Source organism: Dromiciops gliroides, chromosome 1 (genome assembly GCF_019393635.1).
Source record: "Dromiciops gliroides isolate mDroGli1 chromosome 1, mDroGli1.pri, whole genome shotgun sequence".
NCBI classification, from domain to species: domain Eukaryota; kingdom Metazoa; phylum Chordata; class Mammalia; order Microbiotheria; family Microbiotheriidae; genus Dromiciops; species Dromiciops gliroides.
In genome coordinates, this window is record NC_057861.1 from 543,470,226 (window position 1) to 543,486,376 (window position 16,151).

Genomic DNA, 16,151 nt, shown 5'->3' on the forward strand with positions numbered 1-16,151 from the left:
AACCTCAGAGTCATGCCAGACTCCTCACTATCTCTTAGCCATCAAATCTAATCTGTTGCCAGGGTCTGTTGATTTCACTTTCATCACATCTCTCAAATATGTCCCCCTTCTCTCCTCCTCTGACACCGGATACCACTATAGAGCAAACCTTCATCACCCCATGCCTCAATTCCTGCAATAGTCGGCAGGTGAATGTGCCTGCCTCAAGTCTTCTTTGCACTTCAATCCATCCTCTATTCAGCCACTAAAGTGATTTTCCTAAAGTACAAGTCTGACCATGTCACCCCATCCCACCCTACAAATCAACAAACTCCAGTGAGTCCCCCATTGCCTTCAGGATCAAATACAAAATGCTCTGTTAAGCATTCAAAGCCCTTCATAACCTAGTCCTTGCTCCATTCTTCTTGCACCTCACTTCCCACTTACGTTCTCTTCCATCCAGTGACATTGACCTTCCAGCCCTTCCTTGAACAAGACACTCTCTCTCCCAATTGGGTATTTCTCTGTCCTCCATGCCTAAAATAATCTCCCTTCTTATCTCCATCTTCTAACCTCCTCAGCTTCCTTTAAGTCCCAGCTAAAATCCCATCTTTTACAGGAAGTCTTCCCCAACTCCACTATATTCTAGTGCCTTCTCTGTTAATTGCCTTTATCCTATATATAGCTTGTTTGAACATATTTGTTTACTTGATGTTTCCCACATTAGATTGTGAGCTCCTTGAAAGTGGGGGCTTGTCTTTTGTCTCTTTTTGTATGCCCAGCACTAAGCAGAGTGCCTGGTACATAGTAGGCATTGAATAAATATTGATTAATTGATTGAGTTCAGCAAAACTGGTCTACTTGTGGCTCTTGACATAACAATCCATTTTCTATCTCCATGCTTTTGTATTGACTGTCGTCCAAGCCTGAAATGTACTTTATCTTCATTTCTACATCTTAGAATATTTACCTTCCTTCAAAGCTCAGCTCAAATGTCATGTCCGATGGGAAAACTTTCCTGATGGCCCTGGTTGCTAAGGCCTCCCCTTGATAGGCATGAGTGTGCTGCTAAATGTTTAATAAGAGGTTCTCCCCACACAACACACTTTTAAGTTTACTCTGAAGTATTAACATTTTCCCCATCACTTTCTTAAGTCTAGACAATCAACAAACAATAAATCAAGCCCTATTTGTAGTTTGCTGATTTCTGAGGTGTAAATGCTTATACTGAAATTTTTTTTGGGGGGGTGAGGCAATTGGGGTTAAGTGATTTGCCCAGGGTCACACAGCTAATAAGTGTTGAGTGTCTGAAGCCAGATTTGAACTCAGGTCCTCCTGACTCCAGGGCAGGTGCTCTATCCACTGTGCCACCTAGCTGCCCCTACACTGAAAATTTAATAATGGACTCTCAAAACAGTACAAGACAGCTCCAGCACACCACTGCTCACAGATATATGTGACACAAGAGTTACCTCATGGAGTAAGTATGGGGTAAGTAAGTCTTTGCCCCTGTCCCTTCTGGCAAGCTTCTTTAGTAAAGAGAATAATGAGCCACTCAGTGTACTTTAAAGGAAGAGAAAACTTTGGGTTCCACTCTCTTCTTCCTGTCTCTCGAGAATGTGGCTTGAGACTTCAACAGCTCTTTATCATGGGGGCCACCAGAAAGAAACAGGGAGAAAGCCTAACCCATTTTCCATTGGATGGTCACCATTAACTTATAACACTTTATTTCCCCTCTACAGAATGTAAGCTTCTTGAGGGACTTTTTTTCATTTTTTGTCTTTGTATCTCTAACATCCAGCATAGTGCCTGGTATTTAGCAGAGAATTGAATGCTTGTAGATTGATGACTAATGGTTGAGGGGGCAGCTAGGTGGAGCAGTGGATAAAGCACTGGCCCTGGATTCAGGAGGACCTGAGTTCAAATCTGGCTTCAGACACTTGACACTTCCTAGCTATGTGACCCTGGGCAAGTCAGTTAACCCTCATTGCCCAGACCCCCCCACCCCCCAAAAAAGATGATTAATGGTTGAGAAATTGAGAAAATCAAATTGATTCTATTGACTCCATTTTGTTGGAGATTCTATTCTGTATCACTGCTGATGTTTTGTATAACTGCCAAAATCATGTTTCTTTGTCTTTGAGCTAAGTTCAGAAGTTCAGCTTTTCCTCTCTGAGTAAAGTTTAAAAGTTCAGTTTCCCTATAAATCACTTTAATTAAAAAGAAATCTGTTATCTCTATACCACTAGTTGTCCTTGTACCATTAGAGGAATTCTGTTATCTATATACCATTAGTTATTCTTCCAGGTGGAGTTAATCAATCAGCATTTCCCTTGTAACAAGATGAAAGGAGGGGTTGTTGTTAAGACATTGCCAATTTCTAGTCAATCATGCTGTTTTCCTCATTTATGAGTCTGCCTCCTAGCTTTTGGATCCTCCTCCTTTTGTCTATAAAAATGATCTGTCAGCCCTCATTCAAGTTTTTAGCTTGCTGAGGAGGCTGATATTCTATTCATTGACAAATTCACATTTTACTAATAAATTGATCTTGCTTGGAACTTTGTGCCTTAGTTTATTTCTGTGGTGACAGGGTATGTTTGTAGACCATGATGATTTGCTTTGTTAAATGATACCTGCTTCTATATACTTCTGGGTTTGGGTGTAGGTTTTTTTTGGGGTGGGGCAATGAGGGTTAAGTGACTTGCCCAGGGTCACACAGCTAGTAAGCATCAAGTGTCTGAGGCCGGATTTGAACTCAGGTCCTCCTGAATTCAGGCCAGTGCTTTATCCGCTGTGCCACCTAGCTGCCCCCTCTATGTATTTCTGACACTAGTATTTAAGAATGTTTGAGAAAATATGTTCTGAACTTTAGAATACCTCATGGTGTCTTCTCATCAGCCAGTTCTGATGTCAGCAAACTTTGCCTTATATAGGACCTTTATTTGGTCTTTTGTCTATTTGATCAAAATAAGTGAAGTGTGATTAAGCATTAGTCTTACACAATCATCACCCCAATTTATTTAGACAAAAATTTAATCATTTTCATCTAACTCATTTCTGGGGGAGTTATCAGTGATGAAGATGGCCTTCATTACAATCAGACAGATCTTAGAGATACTTTTCAAAATCTGACTGGCCAATTATCCTCTTTGATATCTGCCTCCAACATAGGAAATCTTTCAAAATCTCTGTCCCTTTAAGTCCTAATAACCCTCACATGCACTCACTCCTTATTGACAATAAGAAAATCATTCACAAATTACTTTTGGATGAGCTAGAGGTGGTAAAGTTTCCCTTCCTTTTTCTTTTCTTTTTCTTTTTTTTTCCTTTTGGAGCAATGAGTGACTTGCCCAGGGTCACACAGCTAGTAATTTTCAAGTGTCTGAGGCTGCATTTGAACTCAGGTCCTCCTGAATCCAGGGCCTATGCTTTATCCACTGTGCCACCTAGCTACCCCTCCCTTTTTCTTTTCTTATTCTACTCCTTTTCAGGGTCTCCCCTGGTGCTTTTCTTAGTTCCTGAGTATAGGAGAAAGAGGGAACAACTCTTTTATTAAACCTAGTAGCTGAAGATGTCAGAGGAAAGGCAGTGACTCCCTGGACCTCTACCCATGATCCCTCCAGATAGCTTCAAATGAACCAATAGCTAGTTCTCCTTGGATACACTTGAATAACTTCAGGAAAAAGAGAAGGCAGATGCTTGTGTCACTTATATATTCGTATACCATACCACACCACCTAGCATAATGGCTGGTTCATAGTAGATGCTTAATAAAATAAAAGCTTATTGATTGCCTATAGCATCCCTGGTGCTGAGGCAGACTCAATAGTTTTAAGGCCCTAGTTCCTCTTTATCTCCAGGTCCACTAGGGCCCCCTCACCAGTCGGCTTTTTTTGTCTTCAAATAGGCATTTCATAGCAGTTCGGAACTGCTGGTGATCAGTCTGTCGGAAATCTGCCAGCAGCTTCTGGGGCTGGTAGAGAAGATTCTCCAGGTAATTTTCCATGGTAGCCTGAGAATAAAGGGGATAAAAGCAAATTGACCCAGGACGGATGCAAGGACGCCTTTTAGATTGTTTGGCTAGTCTCCAGGCTTTTCAGTTTCCCCAGAGACTTCCATTTAAAGAAAGCACAAAGCCATTGAGACCTGCCAAGCACTGAAGGGCTCAGAATCAGGGCTAGCTTAGAAGCCTCTGTCTCATAACCCCTCACATGACCCCAACAAGAGATGTAGGGAACTGGAGACAGAAAACATGCATCCCTTTTCTTGGGACAAGGAAGCAGGGATACCATGTTCTTTCTGGTTGAAGTGGGCACTTCTTGGGAGACTGTTTCGAGTCTTGCTTAGACAGAGCACCTCATTCTTCCTGAACTTTCTGGGGAAGGAAGCTCATATTGCAGAGGTTTCTGTTTTGGATTCCTTCCTGCAGAGACTTTAACAACAGCCAAGAAAGCTAACTGGGTTGGTTACTCACAAGTATTAAAGTCAGTAAGGACTAGTACACAGAGAATCTCACCCTTTGAGCAATTCTTCTTTCAAGTTATTTCCCCTACTTCTCCTCCCCCCACCCCCCCACCCCAGGATGACTACAAAGGAAAAAGCAAATATGTCCCATGCCTTAGGGAATTTACCATCTAAACACATATGACAACACATGCACATATAGCAACTACCAAAAAAGCCACATCTAGCACCTCACTTTTTTTTTGTCCACTTACTAGGGTATAGTTTACCTATCTAATCAGAAATACTTCTCTCAATGGGATTTCCCAGAAGATTCTCCCTATGCCTAGCAGCTATTTCTCCCTGAACACATGTAGATTACTGTAGGAAAAGGTCAGCAGAGAGAAGGAGATGCTATGTGTTGTATTGCCCCATTAGAATGTAAACTCTTTGAGAAAAGAGATTGTCTCACTTCTGTATTTGTATCCCTACAGCTTGGCACAATGCCTGGCATGCAGTAGGTGATTAATCAATGATTGCTGACTGACTGATTTCAGCAGAAACGATCACTATCATGAACAATTCCAGAAGAGTCTTCCTGAGGCTGTGGGAAGACAGGTTGAGAGCCCAGGAGACAATTTTAATGGTGGCGGTGGCAGCTACAAAATTTTCAAGGATCTGGCACAAAGAAATAGGTCCAGTGATGTGGCTATGCCTTGAAGGTGAGATTGCACAAACCTGAAGACTGCTCACAGTAAAAGCAACATTTCGTGAGTGGAAATAGCCCATGAGTCTTTGGGATAGGTCCGAGGTCCACACATTAGAACTTTAATTGGAAACAGAGAGAAGACACTGGTCAAAGGATCTGTTATGTCAATTACTAATTGCCTGAGTTAATGGGAAACAGGGATATGGAGAATATGGGCAATAAAAATAAATAAGTTAGTAGTAGAATACCATAAGAGGTGATAATGATGATGAAGGTGATACTTTAGCAAATATTCAATAATATAATAATAATCTACCAAAATTAAGATGAAAGGCTTATAATTTTGGGGGGGTGGGGCAATGGGGGTTAAGTGACTTGCCCAGGGTCACACAGCTAGTAAGTATCAAGTGTCTGAGGCCAGATTTGAACTCAGGTCCTCCTGAATCCAGGGCCGGTGCTTTATCCACTGCACCACCTAGTCACCCCAAAAGGTTTACAATTTAAGAGAAATCTTACTGGGGGTTGGGGGGCTCGTTACAATCCCAAATCTTTGATTCTATTTCATGACTATTATTAAAAATGTATTAAACTCCCATGATATTTCATGTCCTATGAAAGGCATTAACCTGCACCAACCTCATCCTTTTCTCTCAAACCTACAGTTCTTAGAAGAATGTTCTGGAATGTAAAGACCCTTGTATTCTTTGAATTACCTCTGGAACTGGATCAAATCCAGAAGAGCTGTGCAGGGAAATAAAACAGAAAGACAGCTTAAAACTGAATCACCACAGAGAGATCAATGTTGCAATTATGTTTGAAACCATAATGAGAAACAAGCAAGATCCCATGGAACATATTACCATTCAGATATCTTCCTTCTATTATTTCTTCCTAGAAGGCATAAGAGATAAAGTCAAGTATTAACCCCCAATGTTAGTGTGTTACGGTAGAAGGGATTTTGATTAAAAGAAGATTGAATACTCACTGCCATTTTCTGCAGTAATGGATGCAAATCTGTTAAAAAAAAATCCAGTGAGCATGTAACTAAAGTCAGATTATTCAACCTTTCTAAAATATAAGGTATCATAAGTGGAGAGCAAGAAGTGAAATATGAGGATAATTCTTGATGAATTATCACCACGAATACCAATCTGTATATAGGATGAGACATTTAGAATAACTCTGAAAACTTGAAACATAACCACTTTGCTAGATACAAATTTCTCTCCCCCCCCGCCCCGCAATCTTAGAATACCATGTACTTAAACTGATCTAAACTTATTACAATACATTCCACAGAACTTTTCCAGTGCATGGAAAATCAATTCTCCTTCAGGACTTACCCTGTCTAGAATTTGGAGATCTCAAAGCTGCCACTGAAGGGTTCATCAAGAAAAGAAGCAGGAAATAAATTCTGGGTTCATTGAACATTATCCTGTGGTTGACCCAGATAAAAGAGACATTTAGGTTTGTAAGAAGTAAGAAAGAAAGAAAATTATGAAGACTCAGGAAAGAATTTTAAAAAAAACACATGTGACCCTTAAACTTTAATCATAATAAATAGTGAGTTTTTTTTAAATTTTTAACATATCCAGACTTATTTGCTTATACAGTCATTTATATGTTTATGTAAATATATAGATACAGAAAAGAAAATGTTGGTTTTGGAATCAGCTGACCCAGGTTGAAATCCCAGCTTGACTAGTTACCTGCTTTGTGACCTTGGGCAGTCCTTTTTAGGCCTCGGTTTTTTCTATCTGTAAATGGGAGAATTAGAGGATCTCTAATGTCCCTGGCCATCTCTGATCTCCTAGCAAAGCTTCTAAATATCAGCAACTAGTTTTTAATGGGTAAATTAGGTTATCAGTTGAATAATCCCTGTCCTCCCTTAGGGATCTTAAGCATCTTGAAGCTAGGGACTGTTTCTTCACAAAACTATATAAAAATTACCAAGGACTAAATGTATCACTCACACAGCTTAATAAATGTGGTCTTAAGTGACTCCAACAACTATGATCTCTTTCACATAGTAGTCATTGCCTCAGTTTACACCGAGGCTCAACTGCTCTCATGGAATGATCACCTGTAAGTGTTAAGACTGATTTATTATTATTCTTTTTAATCACACCAAATCTCCTTGAATTTTCATGGCTTCACAGGATTTAAAACTAGAAGGGACCTAGAGATGATATAGTCTAGCTTCCTCATTTTACACATGAAGAAACTGAAGTCTAGAGAGGGTACCAACCTATTAAGTGAGTCAAGCCAATGGAATTTGCTGCTAGCAAATTAAGGATAAGGCCTCATCCATCAATGTGTCTCTCTGAGGTTGCCTTCCATTTGAGCAGGTACATGCTGTATCATCCCAGAGAAGCCTCTTGTATACCTCAGGCTGCAACCACGTCCGTGGACTAGAATGCTGCCAGACCTGAGAATTACAGAGAAGAGCAAATGAAACTACTTTTGTGAATGAACTGAACACTGGCACCACATTAATCTCCCTAAAAGTCATTCCCTCAATCCGCTGCTCAAAATCTTTCCGTTTTCTTGTCACCTGCAGGATGAAATGCAAAAAAAAAAAAATTGTCAATCTGGTAATTCAAATCCTTTATAATCTAGTCCTATTTTACCTGTCCAATCTCATTTCCTACTATTCCCCTGAAGGAACCCTTTGCTCCAGTATTGTAAGGAGAGTACACTGACAAACCTTGAAGTGCTACATAGATTCGTGTTTTTTGGTTTTCATTTCTTTCAGTTGTGTCTGACTGTTTATGACCCCATTTGGAGCTTTCTTGGCAAAGATACTAGAGTGGTTTGCCATGTCTTTCTCCATCTCATTTTACAAATGAGGAAACTGAGGCAAATAGGGCTAAGTGACTTGCTCAGGATCACATAGCCAGTAAGTGTCTAGAACTGCATTTGAACTCAGATTTTCCTGATTCCAGGTCTGTGTCTCTATCCACTGTGGCCTAGATTTGTGTGTTGTCATCTTGTTGTGTTAAGTTTTATATTGCTATTTGTCACATGTCTAACTTAGAGAGCAAGTGGTTTAGTGGATAGAGTTAAGAAGGTCTGAACTTGAATCTCCATTCAGACACTTAAAAGCTGTATGACTCTGGTCAAGTCACTTAAAACTCTCTCAGTCTCAGTTTCCCCATTTGTAAAACAGGGATCATGATAGCACTTACTTCACAAGGTTGTTGTGAGAATCAAATGAGATGGCAAAAAAAAATTTATAAACCCTAAAAAGCATTATATAAATGCCAGACATTACATAATTTTTCTATCGTTAATATTTTAATTAAATAAAAATTAAGATTATATTAAAAATTAAAATAAAAATTAATTTTAAATGTCCCAATGAGATTGTTAAGTTCTCTACAAGAAGAGACTATATGTTACATTACCTTCATTTCCCACAATGCTATTATACTCCGTCATGCTAACTGAACAAAGTACAACTCCAGAAGTCCAGAATTGGAGTTTGAAGGGACCTCAAAGACCCTACCCGTAAAAGATTCCTCACTATAACCTATCAGAAAAATCCATTGTTTACAGGAAGGCCTCCACTGAGGGAGAAGCTACTATTGTCTGGGGTGAGCCATTTATTTTACCTTTTGGCTAACCCTAATCATTAGGAGACTTTTTTGGGGCGGGGTGGTTCAAATAAAGCTTAAATTTTTCTCTTACAACTACTTCCCATTACTCCTAGTTTTGCTTTCTGTGTCTAGAATGAATATATATGATTATTTTTCTATATTATAGCCTTTTGTAACAAGAGCCCTCCCTGGAGTAAGTGTAGGCTTGAGCTGAGTTCACAGGCATGCATTAGACTGAGGAATTTGGGGAGGACACAGCAATCCTTTGGTCCCTACGAGGACAGGGAGGAGAGGGCTACATCAAAGAGAAATGGCCACTGAGCTAGGAAGAGTGGCCCACTTAGTAAACTTTAATAGGAGTGACTCTGCTCCTCTTCCCATCTGCCAAATATGTGTAGAAACTCTTTGAAGGCTCTCTCTTGGACATGCTGTGGTGTGGAGAGGCCCCCCCCCCATCTTCCTTTGTACCACATCCCCCATAGCTATGGAAGCTGTTCACATCGTAGCAGGCATATGGCCTGCTTATGTGAGCCTGAGCCTGGACCTCAGGTCCTTAGCAGCCTCTTCTGCTCGTCTCTTTTCCTGAGCATAGGTGACTAAATAGCAATCTGGAGATGGAGTCCCAAAGTCCTTTGGAGTTATGGTTTGGCTCATCCTTCTGAAGGCAGAAAGCACCACCTGCAGCCTATCAGCTCTGACTGAGGGACCCAATAGCTCTGGACCTCTCAAACTCATGAGAGTTTCAAACGCTGAAGATATGCATCTCAGGATTGCTGTCCCACCCCAGCCTCTAAGAAGAAGTCGGCTGCCCTTAGGGGACTAAGAATTGCTTGTATGGGGCATCTAGCTGGTGCAGTGGATAGAGCACCGGCCCTGGAGTCAGGAGTACCTGAGTTCAAATCCAGCCTCAGACACTTAACACTTACTAGCTGTGTGACCCTGGGCAAGTCACTTAACCCCAATTGCCTCACTAAAAAAACCCAAAAACCAACCAACCAAACAAACAAACCCCAAAGAAACCAAAAAAGAATTGCTTGTATCATCCTTAAGTCCTTCAGCTCTGAGCATATGTGTCCCCTGAAGTGGCCAGAGGAGCTCAGTTCAAATCCATGCATGTTCCCTGGGTTGAGCCACACTTTCAAGTACTTGAAGAAAGCACAAGCTGTTAGAAATCTCTCTCAGAACTGATGGACTCCCCTCTCCTGCTGCTTGAGGAGCCTGCCGCCACCATGAATGACACTGTAACCATCAGAACCAGGAAGTTCATGACTTCTTCAGTGTAAACAGATGGTTATAGATGTCCTTCATCCTGGAAAGACCACAGTGCCCAAGACTGAAATTCGAGAAAAACTGGCCAAGATGTACAAGATAACTCCAGATGTCATTTTTGTCTTTGGATTCAGAACCCATTTTAGTGCTGGCAAAACAACAGGCTTTGGCATGATTTATGATTCCCTTGATTATGCAAAGAAAAATGAACCAAAGCACAGACTTGCAAGGCATGGCCTGTATGAGAAGAAAAAGACGTCAAGAAAGCAGAGAAAGGAACGCAAGAACAGAATGAAGAAAGTCAGGGGTACTGCAAAGGCAAATGTCGGTGCTGGCAAAAAGAAGGAATAAAAGGCACTATGGAGGATGTTTATCCATGAAGATGATTTTTCATCAGAGCATAAATAAACTATGTAAAAACTTAAAAAAAAAGAACTGATGGACTCAATTGAAGTATAATTTTTCTGGTGTTTCTATGACATGGTTAATATGGAGATATGTTTTGCAGGATTTCTTTCTCACACACACACACACACACAATATTGCTTACTTTCTCAATTTTAGAACTTGCTTTCTGTCTCCTCCCTCCCTCTCTCCTACTCTCCCTCTGTCTCTCTCTGTCTCTGTGTCTGTGCCTGTCTGTCTGTGTCTGTGTCTGTCTGTGTGTGTGTGTATGTATGTATGTATGTATATATATATGTATATGTATGTATGTATGTATTTATAGAGATAGGTACCTCTGTCTATAGCTATATGTATGCATTTTACTTGTTTCATTAAATGAGAATTTAGGGATTTTCTCGTGTAGCCACTCTCTATCTCTCTATCTCTCTGTCTCTCTATCTCTCTGTCTGTCTCTCCCTCCCTCCCTCCCTGTCTCTCTGCCTTTTTGTTTTGTCCTCTGTCTGTCTGTCTCTCTCATAGGACCCATGACTTCACTGGTTTAGAAAGGAAAATCTCTCCACAAATGCATACTGGCAGCTGCTCTGTAACTTAAAGTGTCTAGAGGGCACTGAAAAGTTTGATGACTTGCCTGGGTCACATAGATAATATACATCAGAGGCAGATCCTGAACTCAGTCTTCCTTACACGTCTCTCTAATCACCATATTGCACTGCCTCACTAGAAATTATACTGTCCCTTTCTGGGGGAATTAAAGACTAATAACTTAAGAGGAGAAGATACCAGAGCTATATTCTAGAGAGATCACCTAGACAGTCCCTACTACAGGCTCATACCTAAATCCTCCAAGGATGCTCCTGGTACCTTGTGTCTTCATTAAAGCTCATTTGCCCTTTCTGAAGAAACAAAACTAGAGCAAAGCATCGTGGTACTACTGGGGAGGTACCAGGATGTCCCTCTTTACCCAAGTAAGAAGTTTTTCTTTTTAGCCACCTTCAGGGGAACCCCAATCCCTTTCTCTCACCCACTGTGGGGTCTGACAACCCTCACCAGCACAGAGTTTTTCCTTAAAGCTGACCTAATTCCTCCATTCTGCAACTTAAGCTTATCTCCTTTGGTTTCACCAAGTAGAAAAAAGTTGGCCACCAGCCTTCTTCTGTGTGATAACCCTACATGGCCTTGAAGGCTGATACATAATGTCTGCATGTATTTTAAGTATTTTCAAATGGTTCTTACAGAGGACGCAAGAGTTAGAATGGAATTTGGCCATGTTGCCTTATTTGCTCTGCTCAGTATTAGTGCAAGTGGAGTTTGCAAAAGTGGCTTCTAGCCCAGTTTGAAAACAATTATTTGAATTTTATTGCACTCTGCAATTATAGAACCCTAAAATTGGAAGTGTCAAATGGTGAAACAGATGAAAAACTTCTTTCAGATTCCAGAGGCATCCCCTCTAAATTTGGGTTACAAAAATTGATGGGAAGACCTTATTTTGAGATGATTCATGAATTCATTCAACAAGCATTTATGAGTCCCAAAGATCCCAAAGCACTGTGCTTTGTGTAAACTTTTGTTTCTGGTAGGGCATGGTGGTCCATACCTGTAATTGCTGTTCCTAAGGAGAGGGGGGTGGTTTGAGGCTGGCAGATCACTTGAGTTTGGGAGTTCTAAGCTCTAATAGTTCTAAACTTGATCAGGTGTCTACATTAAGTTCAGCATCAATATAGTGAGTCCCGAGTAGCAAGGGACCACCATGCTGTCTAAGGAGGGATGAACTGGCCCAGATCAGAAATGGAGCAAGTCAAAGCTTCTTTGTCAATCAGTAGTGAGATTGGGCCCATGAGGAGTGGCTGTACTTCCAAACTGGATAAGATGGGGAGACCCAGCCTCAAAAAAGGAAAAAAAAATGAAAGAATGAAATTTTTGCTTTTGACCCTCTATTTCACAGAATCCCCTGGGTAGCTGTTTCACTGGGTGTTCAACTGGGCACTGGCCTCATTCAGAAAGATCTCGTTTCCCAGACAATGAGGTTTCTTGTGTTTGTTGCTGCTTTCTCCCTATTAACTTCACCGGGAGAGTTTAAAATTACACTAACAAGTGCTTCTATTTCTTTCTACCAGGCATAATTTATTCATTCAAACTAAACTCCAACAGATTACCAGGGTAGAATTTGGTTTTAATTCAAAGCATTTCAGGTCACTCTGTTTTTAGGAAATTAGCAAACAGACCAAAAAAACCTCAGGAAAATGGTTGTTTGGAAATCGATAGTTCACCCCATCAGCCCTACCCCATTCCTTCCCCACCCACAAATAAATAAATAAATAAAACTTTTAAAAAATCATTCTGTGGCTACACGAGAAAATCCCCAAATTCTCATTTAATGAAACAAGTAAAATGCATACATATAGCTATAGACAGAGGTACCTATCTCTATAAATACATACATACATATATATACATACACACACACACACACACACACACACATATACTGAAACATTCTACAAAGGCTTTATAAAGTCCCATAAGATCCATTTGGAAAGATAACTAGTCAGTCTTCTCCTTACAATTAAAATGTTGCCAAATTTGAGCCATAGCTATAATTGTTTGTCTCCTTTAAGACTTGCATAGGAAAAGCTATGATAGTTATCCCTTGTACCGTATTGTAGGTGACTTATTGTGGGACTTTTTTGTGGAAGGGATGAAAACCACAGTAAAAACAGAAGCAAGTGCAGGATAATGTTCCTTATTTGTATTACTTTCCCGAAAATATGTGGTTTTAGACTGCTGTCGGTATTCAGATACTGAATTCTTTCACATTTCATTTGAGGTTTGATTCCATGAAAGTAGAGGCAGTAGTAAACACTGGTAAAGAACACTACCATTTCAGAGTAAGGACCTTGGGAAAGCCCAGTAATCTCATGTAGCCCTTACTGCCTCTGAAATACTATTCTGTTTACTATTACAAATAGCAATGTTTATGGCATTCAGTCAATATTAGTTTGAACTGGAAAAAATATCAAAGGATGTTTTATTTTAAAATAAAATTTAAACAATGAAGCACCTATCTACCTATCATTTTTTCACATTTAAAACCTACATTAATGTGGGATTTGGGAATAAGAAAGAAAAAGGCTCAAGTGTTTTATAATAAATATCACAAGGAACTTGACAAACAAAATAGAACATGGAGTTCAGATGTATAGTTTACAGGATCCTCATAACTACTGTCTACTTCCTTACTATACTGAAATAAATAACCAAAAACACATGCAAGCATTAAATACCTTTCTTCAAAATGAAGCATATTATATCAATAAGTATTATAGCAGAAAGAATACTAGACATGGAGTCAGAAGACTTGAGTATGAATTCTTACTAATTCTCTGGATAGATCCTGTGAGACCATAAATTCCTCGGCCTCCCAAAGCATCAGTTTACCCATCTGTTAAATGACCATAATTCTTGAATTACCTCATTAGGGTGATTGCAGAGAAAAGTTTGCAAACCTTAAAGTACAATGTAAATGCAAGTTATATATGACAGTTTAAAAGTGAAGATCCAATGATCTCCATACTTTTCTCTACTTTGTAAGAGGATTTGATTATGTTTACATAAAAAGGTGCTTTTCAATAGAGAACCCAGAGCCAAAGGATAGTACTTTTCTGTGTCTGTGAGAGTGTGTGTGTGAAGGCCTTTTCTATGTTACATTGCTTATTACAAAATATAGAGTCAAAGAGCAAACCTAATTCCTATTATACTTGCAAATACGCTGAAGGGAGACTCCTGAGAGATGGGAACACATATATTTCCTCTCTATATATTCTAAAGTTTTTTTTCTTAGAGTTTTCTCAGGATCATGAGGCTTTGGAATCCATGAGAAATAAAGAATACTACAAAACAGAACATCTGGTTAGGTTAGCAGCGGGATAAGTAGATTTCACTTTATTTTAAACGTGTAATCAAATGGCTGTTAAGGGGTCATAGAACCAAAGAAAATCGGCAGTTGCCGCTAATGAAATTCAGGAAATATTTGCTCATTTTACCTATCATCATAGATCTAGGAGTCATTTTAGTCCAATCCTCTCATTTTACAAAGGAAGAAGAAACTGAAGTGTAGAGAAGTAGTTACCTAAGCAGGCAGCATTTGTAATTGCAAGGTCTAAAACCAGCACGGCTTCCCACTGGTCAGTGTTCTGATTCCAATCTGACCTTCCAGGTGATCTGGGCTCCCGGTAACAGTGTGAAGTAACCTCCACCCCAAACAGCAGCCCCCTTAGTTCCAGAATCCTACTCTTACGAAAGTTGTTATTATTATGTATTAAGAACCAGCCAACCACAGCGGATGGAGCTCTACCCAACTTAGGAATCAAAGCCTCGGGTTCAAGTGCTGCTTCTGAGGCTTAATAGCTGCATGCCTGCGAAGGAATGCCACTAACCTCTCAGTACCTCTGCTAGCTTCCTAAGATCCTACGTTTTAAGACGGAATATGATGACAAGCGGCATCTTTGGAGGCAGTTGGTCACAAAGAGTTCTTCCCACAAATAAATCGCAGGTCATGACCTTCCATCACTTATACCCCCCCTCCCTCAAATACTTACTATTTCTAACAACAGTAATATAGTGCTATCAGCTTTAGTAGCTTTCACAATTCAAACTTAAGAGGATCCACTGTTCCCCATCAGGTTTGCTCGGTTTCTGTTCCTAGGGTGTAGTTCTCAACCTACACCTTCTTCCCCAAACTCACCTCCTCCTGGTTACTGTGGATCAAACCGGCCGAGTCTCCCCTGAACTGCTCACTCCTCCCTGCCGACCCTTACGGAGTCCAGGTGTGGGGAGAAGTCTTGGACGCTGAATCCTGTGCTCAGTGGGAGGCTCATGTCCTTGACCCTACGCCAGAGGCCTCCTCCCTCCACCTCCCTCGGGGCTGGTGCCAGCGATTGGCTGAGTTCAAACTCTTTCTCTGGCCCTTCCCCAGAGAAACCCTCATCTCCTTCCGTTCTGGCGTCTCACCTGCTCACTCCCTCTGCAGGAGCCCGCACTAAACCTCGCCTGCCCGGAGTGGGGACCGGGATGGACCGGCTGCCTCACCAGCACTGGACACACTCAGAGCTCCCTCCAGCCTCAGCCCGCAACCCCCCGCTCTGAATCACTCGCCCCCCACCCCACTGCAGAAAGACGCCGGGCCTAGGAGAAACTCAACACATTCCCTACCCGGATTGGGGAATGGCCTAAGAATGAACTAATTTGGGGGCAGCTAAGTGGCGCAGTGAATAAAGCACTAGCCCTGGATTCAGGAGGACCCGAGTTCAAATCCGACCGCAGACACTTGACACTTACCAGCTGTGTGGCCCTGGGCAAGTCACTTAACTCCCATTGACCCACAAAAAAAAAAAAAAAGATGAACTTTTCCCCTTAACCTTCAGTGCCCCATGTGGGACCATAATATGATTCATCTGAACATCTCCAACCTGAATTATTCTTCCTCCACCACAGATTTGGAAACTGAGCCACTGGGAAAAGTCACACGTCTGAAGTTCTGCACCTACTTGGGTGTCTTATTAGACCTCTGTAATTATAGATCTGCTCTGTTTAAAAAAAAAAAGAGAGCTCATTTAAAGGCCTAAATTAAATCTTTGCTAAGTTAAATAAAATATAAATGAGTAAATGTAAATCTAAAATAAAAATATAAATGTTAGTTATAAATGTAATATTGGTCACGCCTGAAGTATCTTTGATTTATACTCAGGAAG

At 40.7% G+C, this 16,151-nt stretch overlaps 1 protein-coding gene across 1 annotated transcript in view; it reads right to left on the reverse strand.

The window, feature by feature from the left end:
• OTOA (otoancorin) overlaps nt 1-6,562 on the reverse strand; it is a 90,311-nt gene extending 83,749 nt beyond the window's left edge. The window contains exons 1-6 of the mRNA XM_043977442.1: nt 6,475-6,562; nt 6,117-6,145; nt 5,992-6,022; nt 5,845-5,872; nt 5,161-5,248; nt 3,860-3,991 (exon numbers count right to left, since the gene is read on the reverse strand). Coding sequence (XP_043833377.1) covers nt 3,860-3,991; nt 5,161-5,248; nt 5,845-5,872; nt 5,992-6,022; nt 6,117-6,145; nt 6,475-6,562 — 396 coding nt within the window. The remainder of the gene's footprint in view (nt 1-3,859; nt 3,992-5,160; nt 5,249-5,844; nt 5,873-5,991; nt 6,023-6,116; nt 6,146-6,474) is intronic.
• Between the last annotated feature and the right edge of the window lie 9,589 nt (nt 6,563-16,151).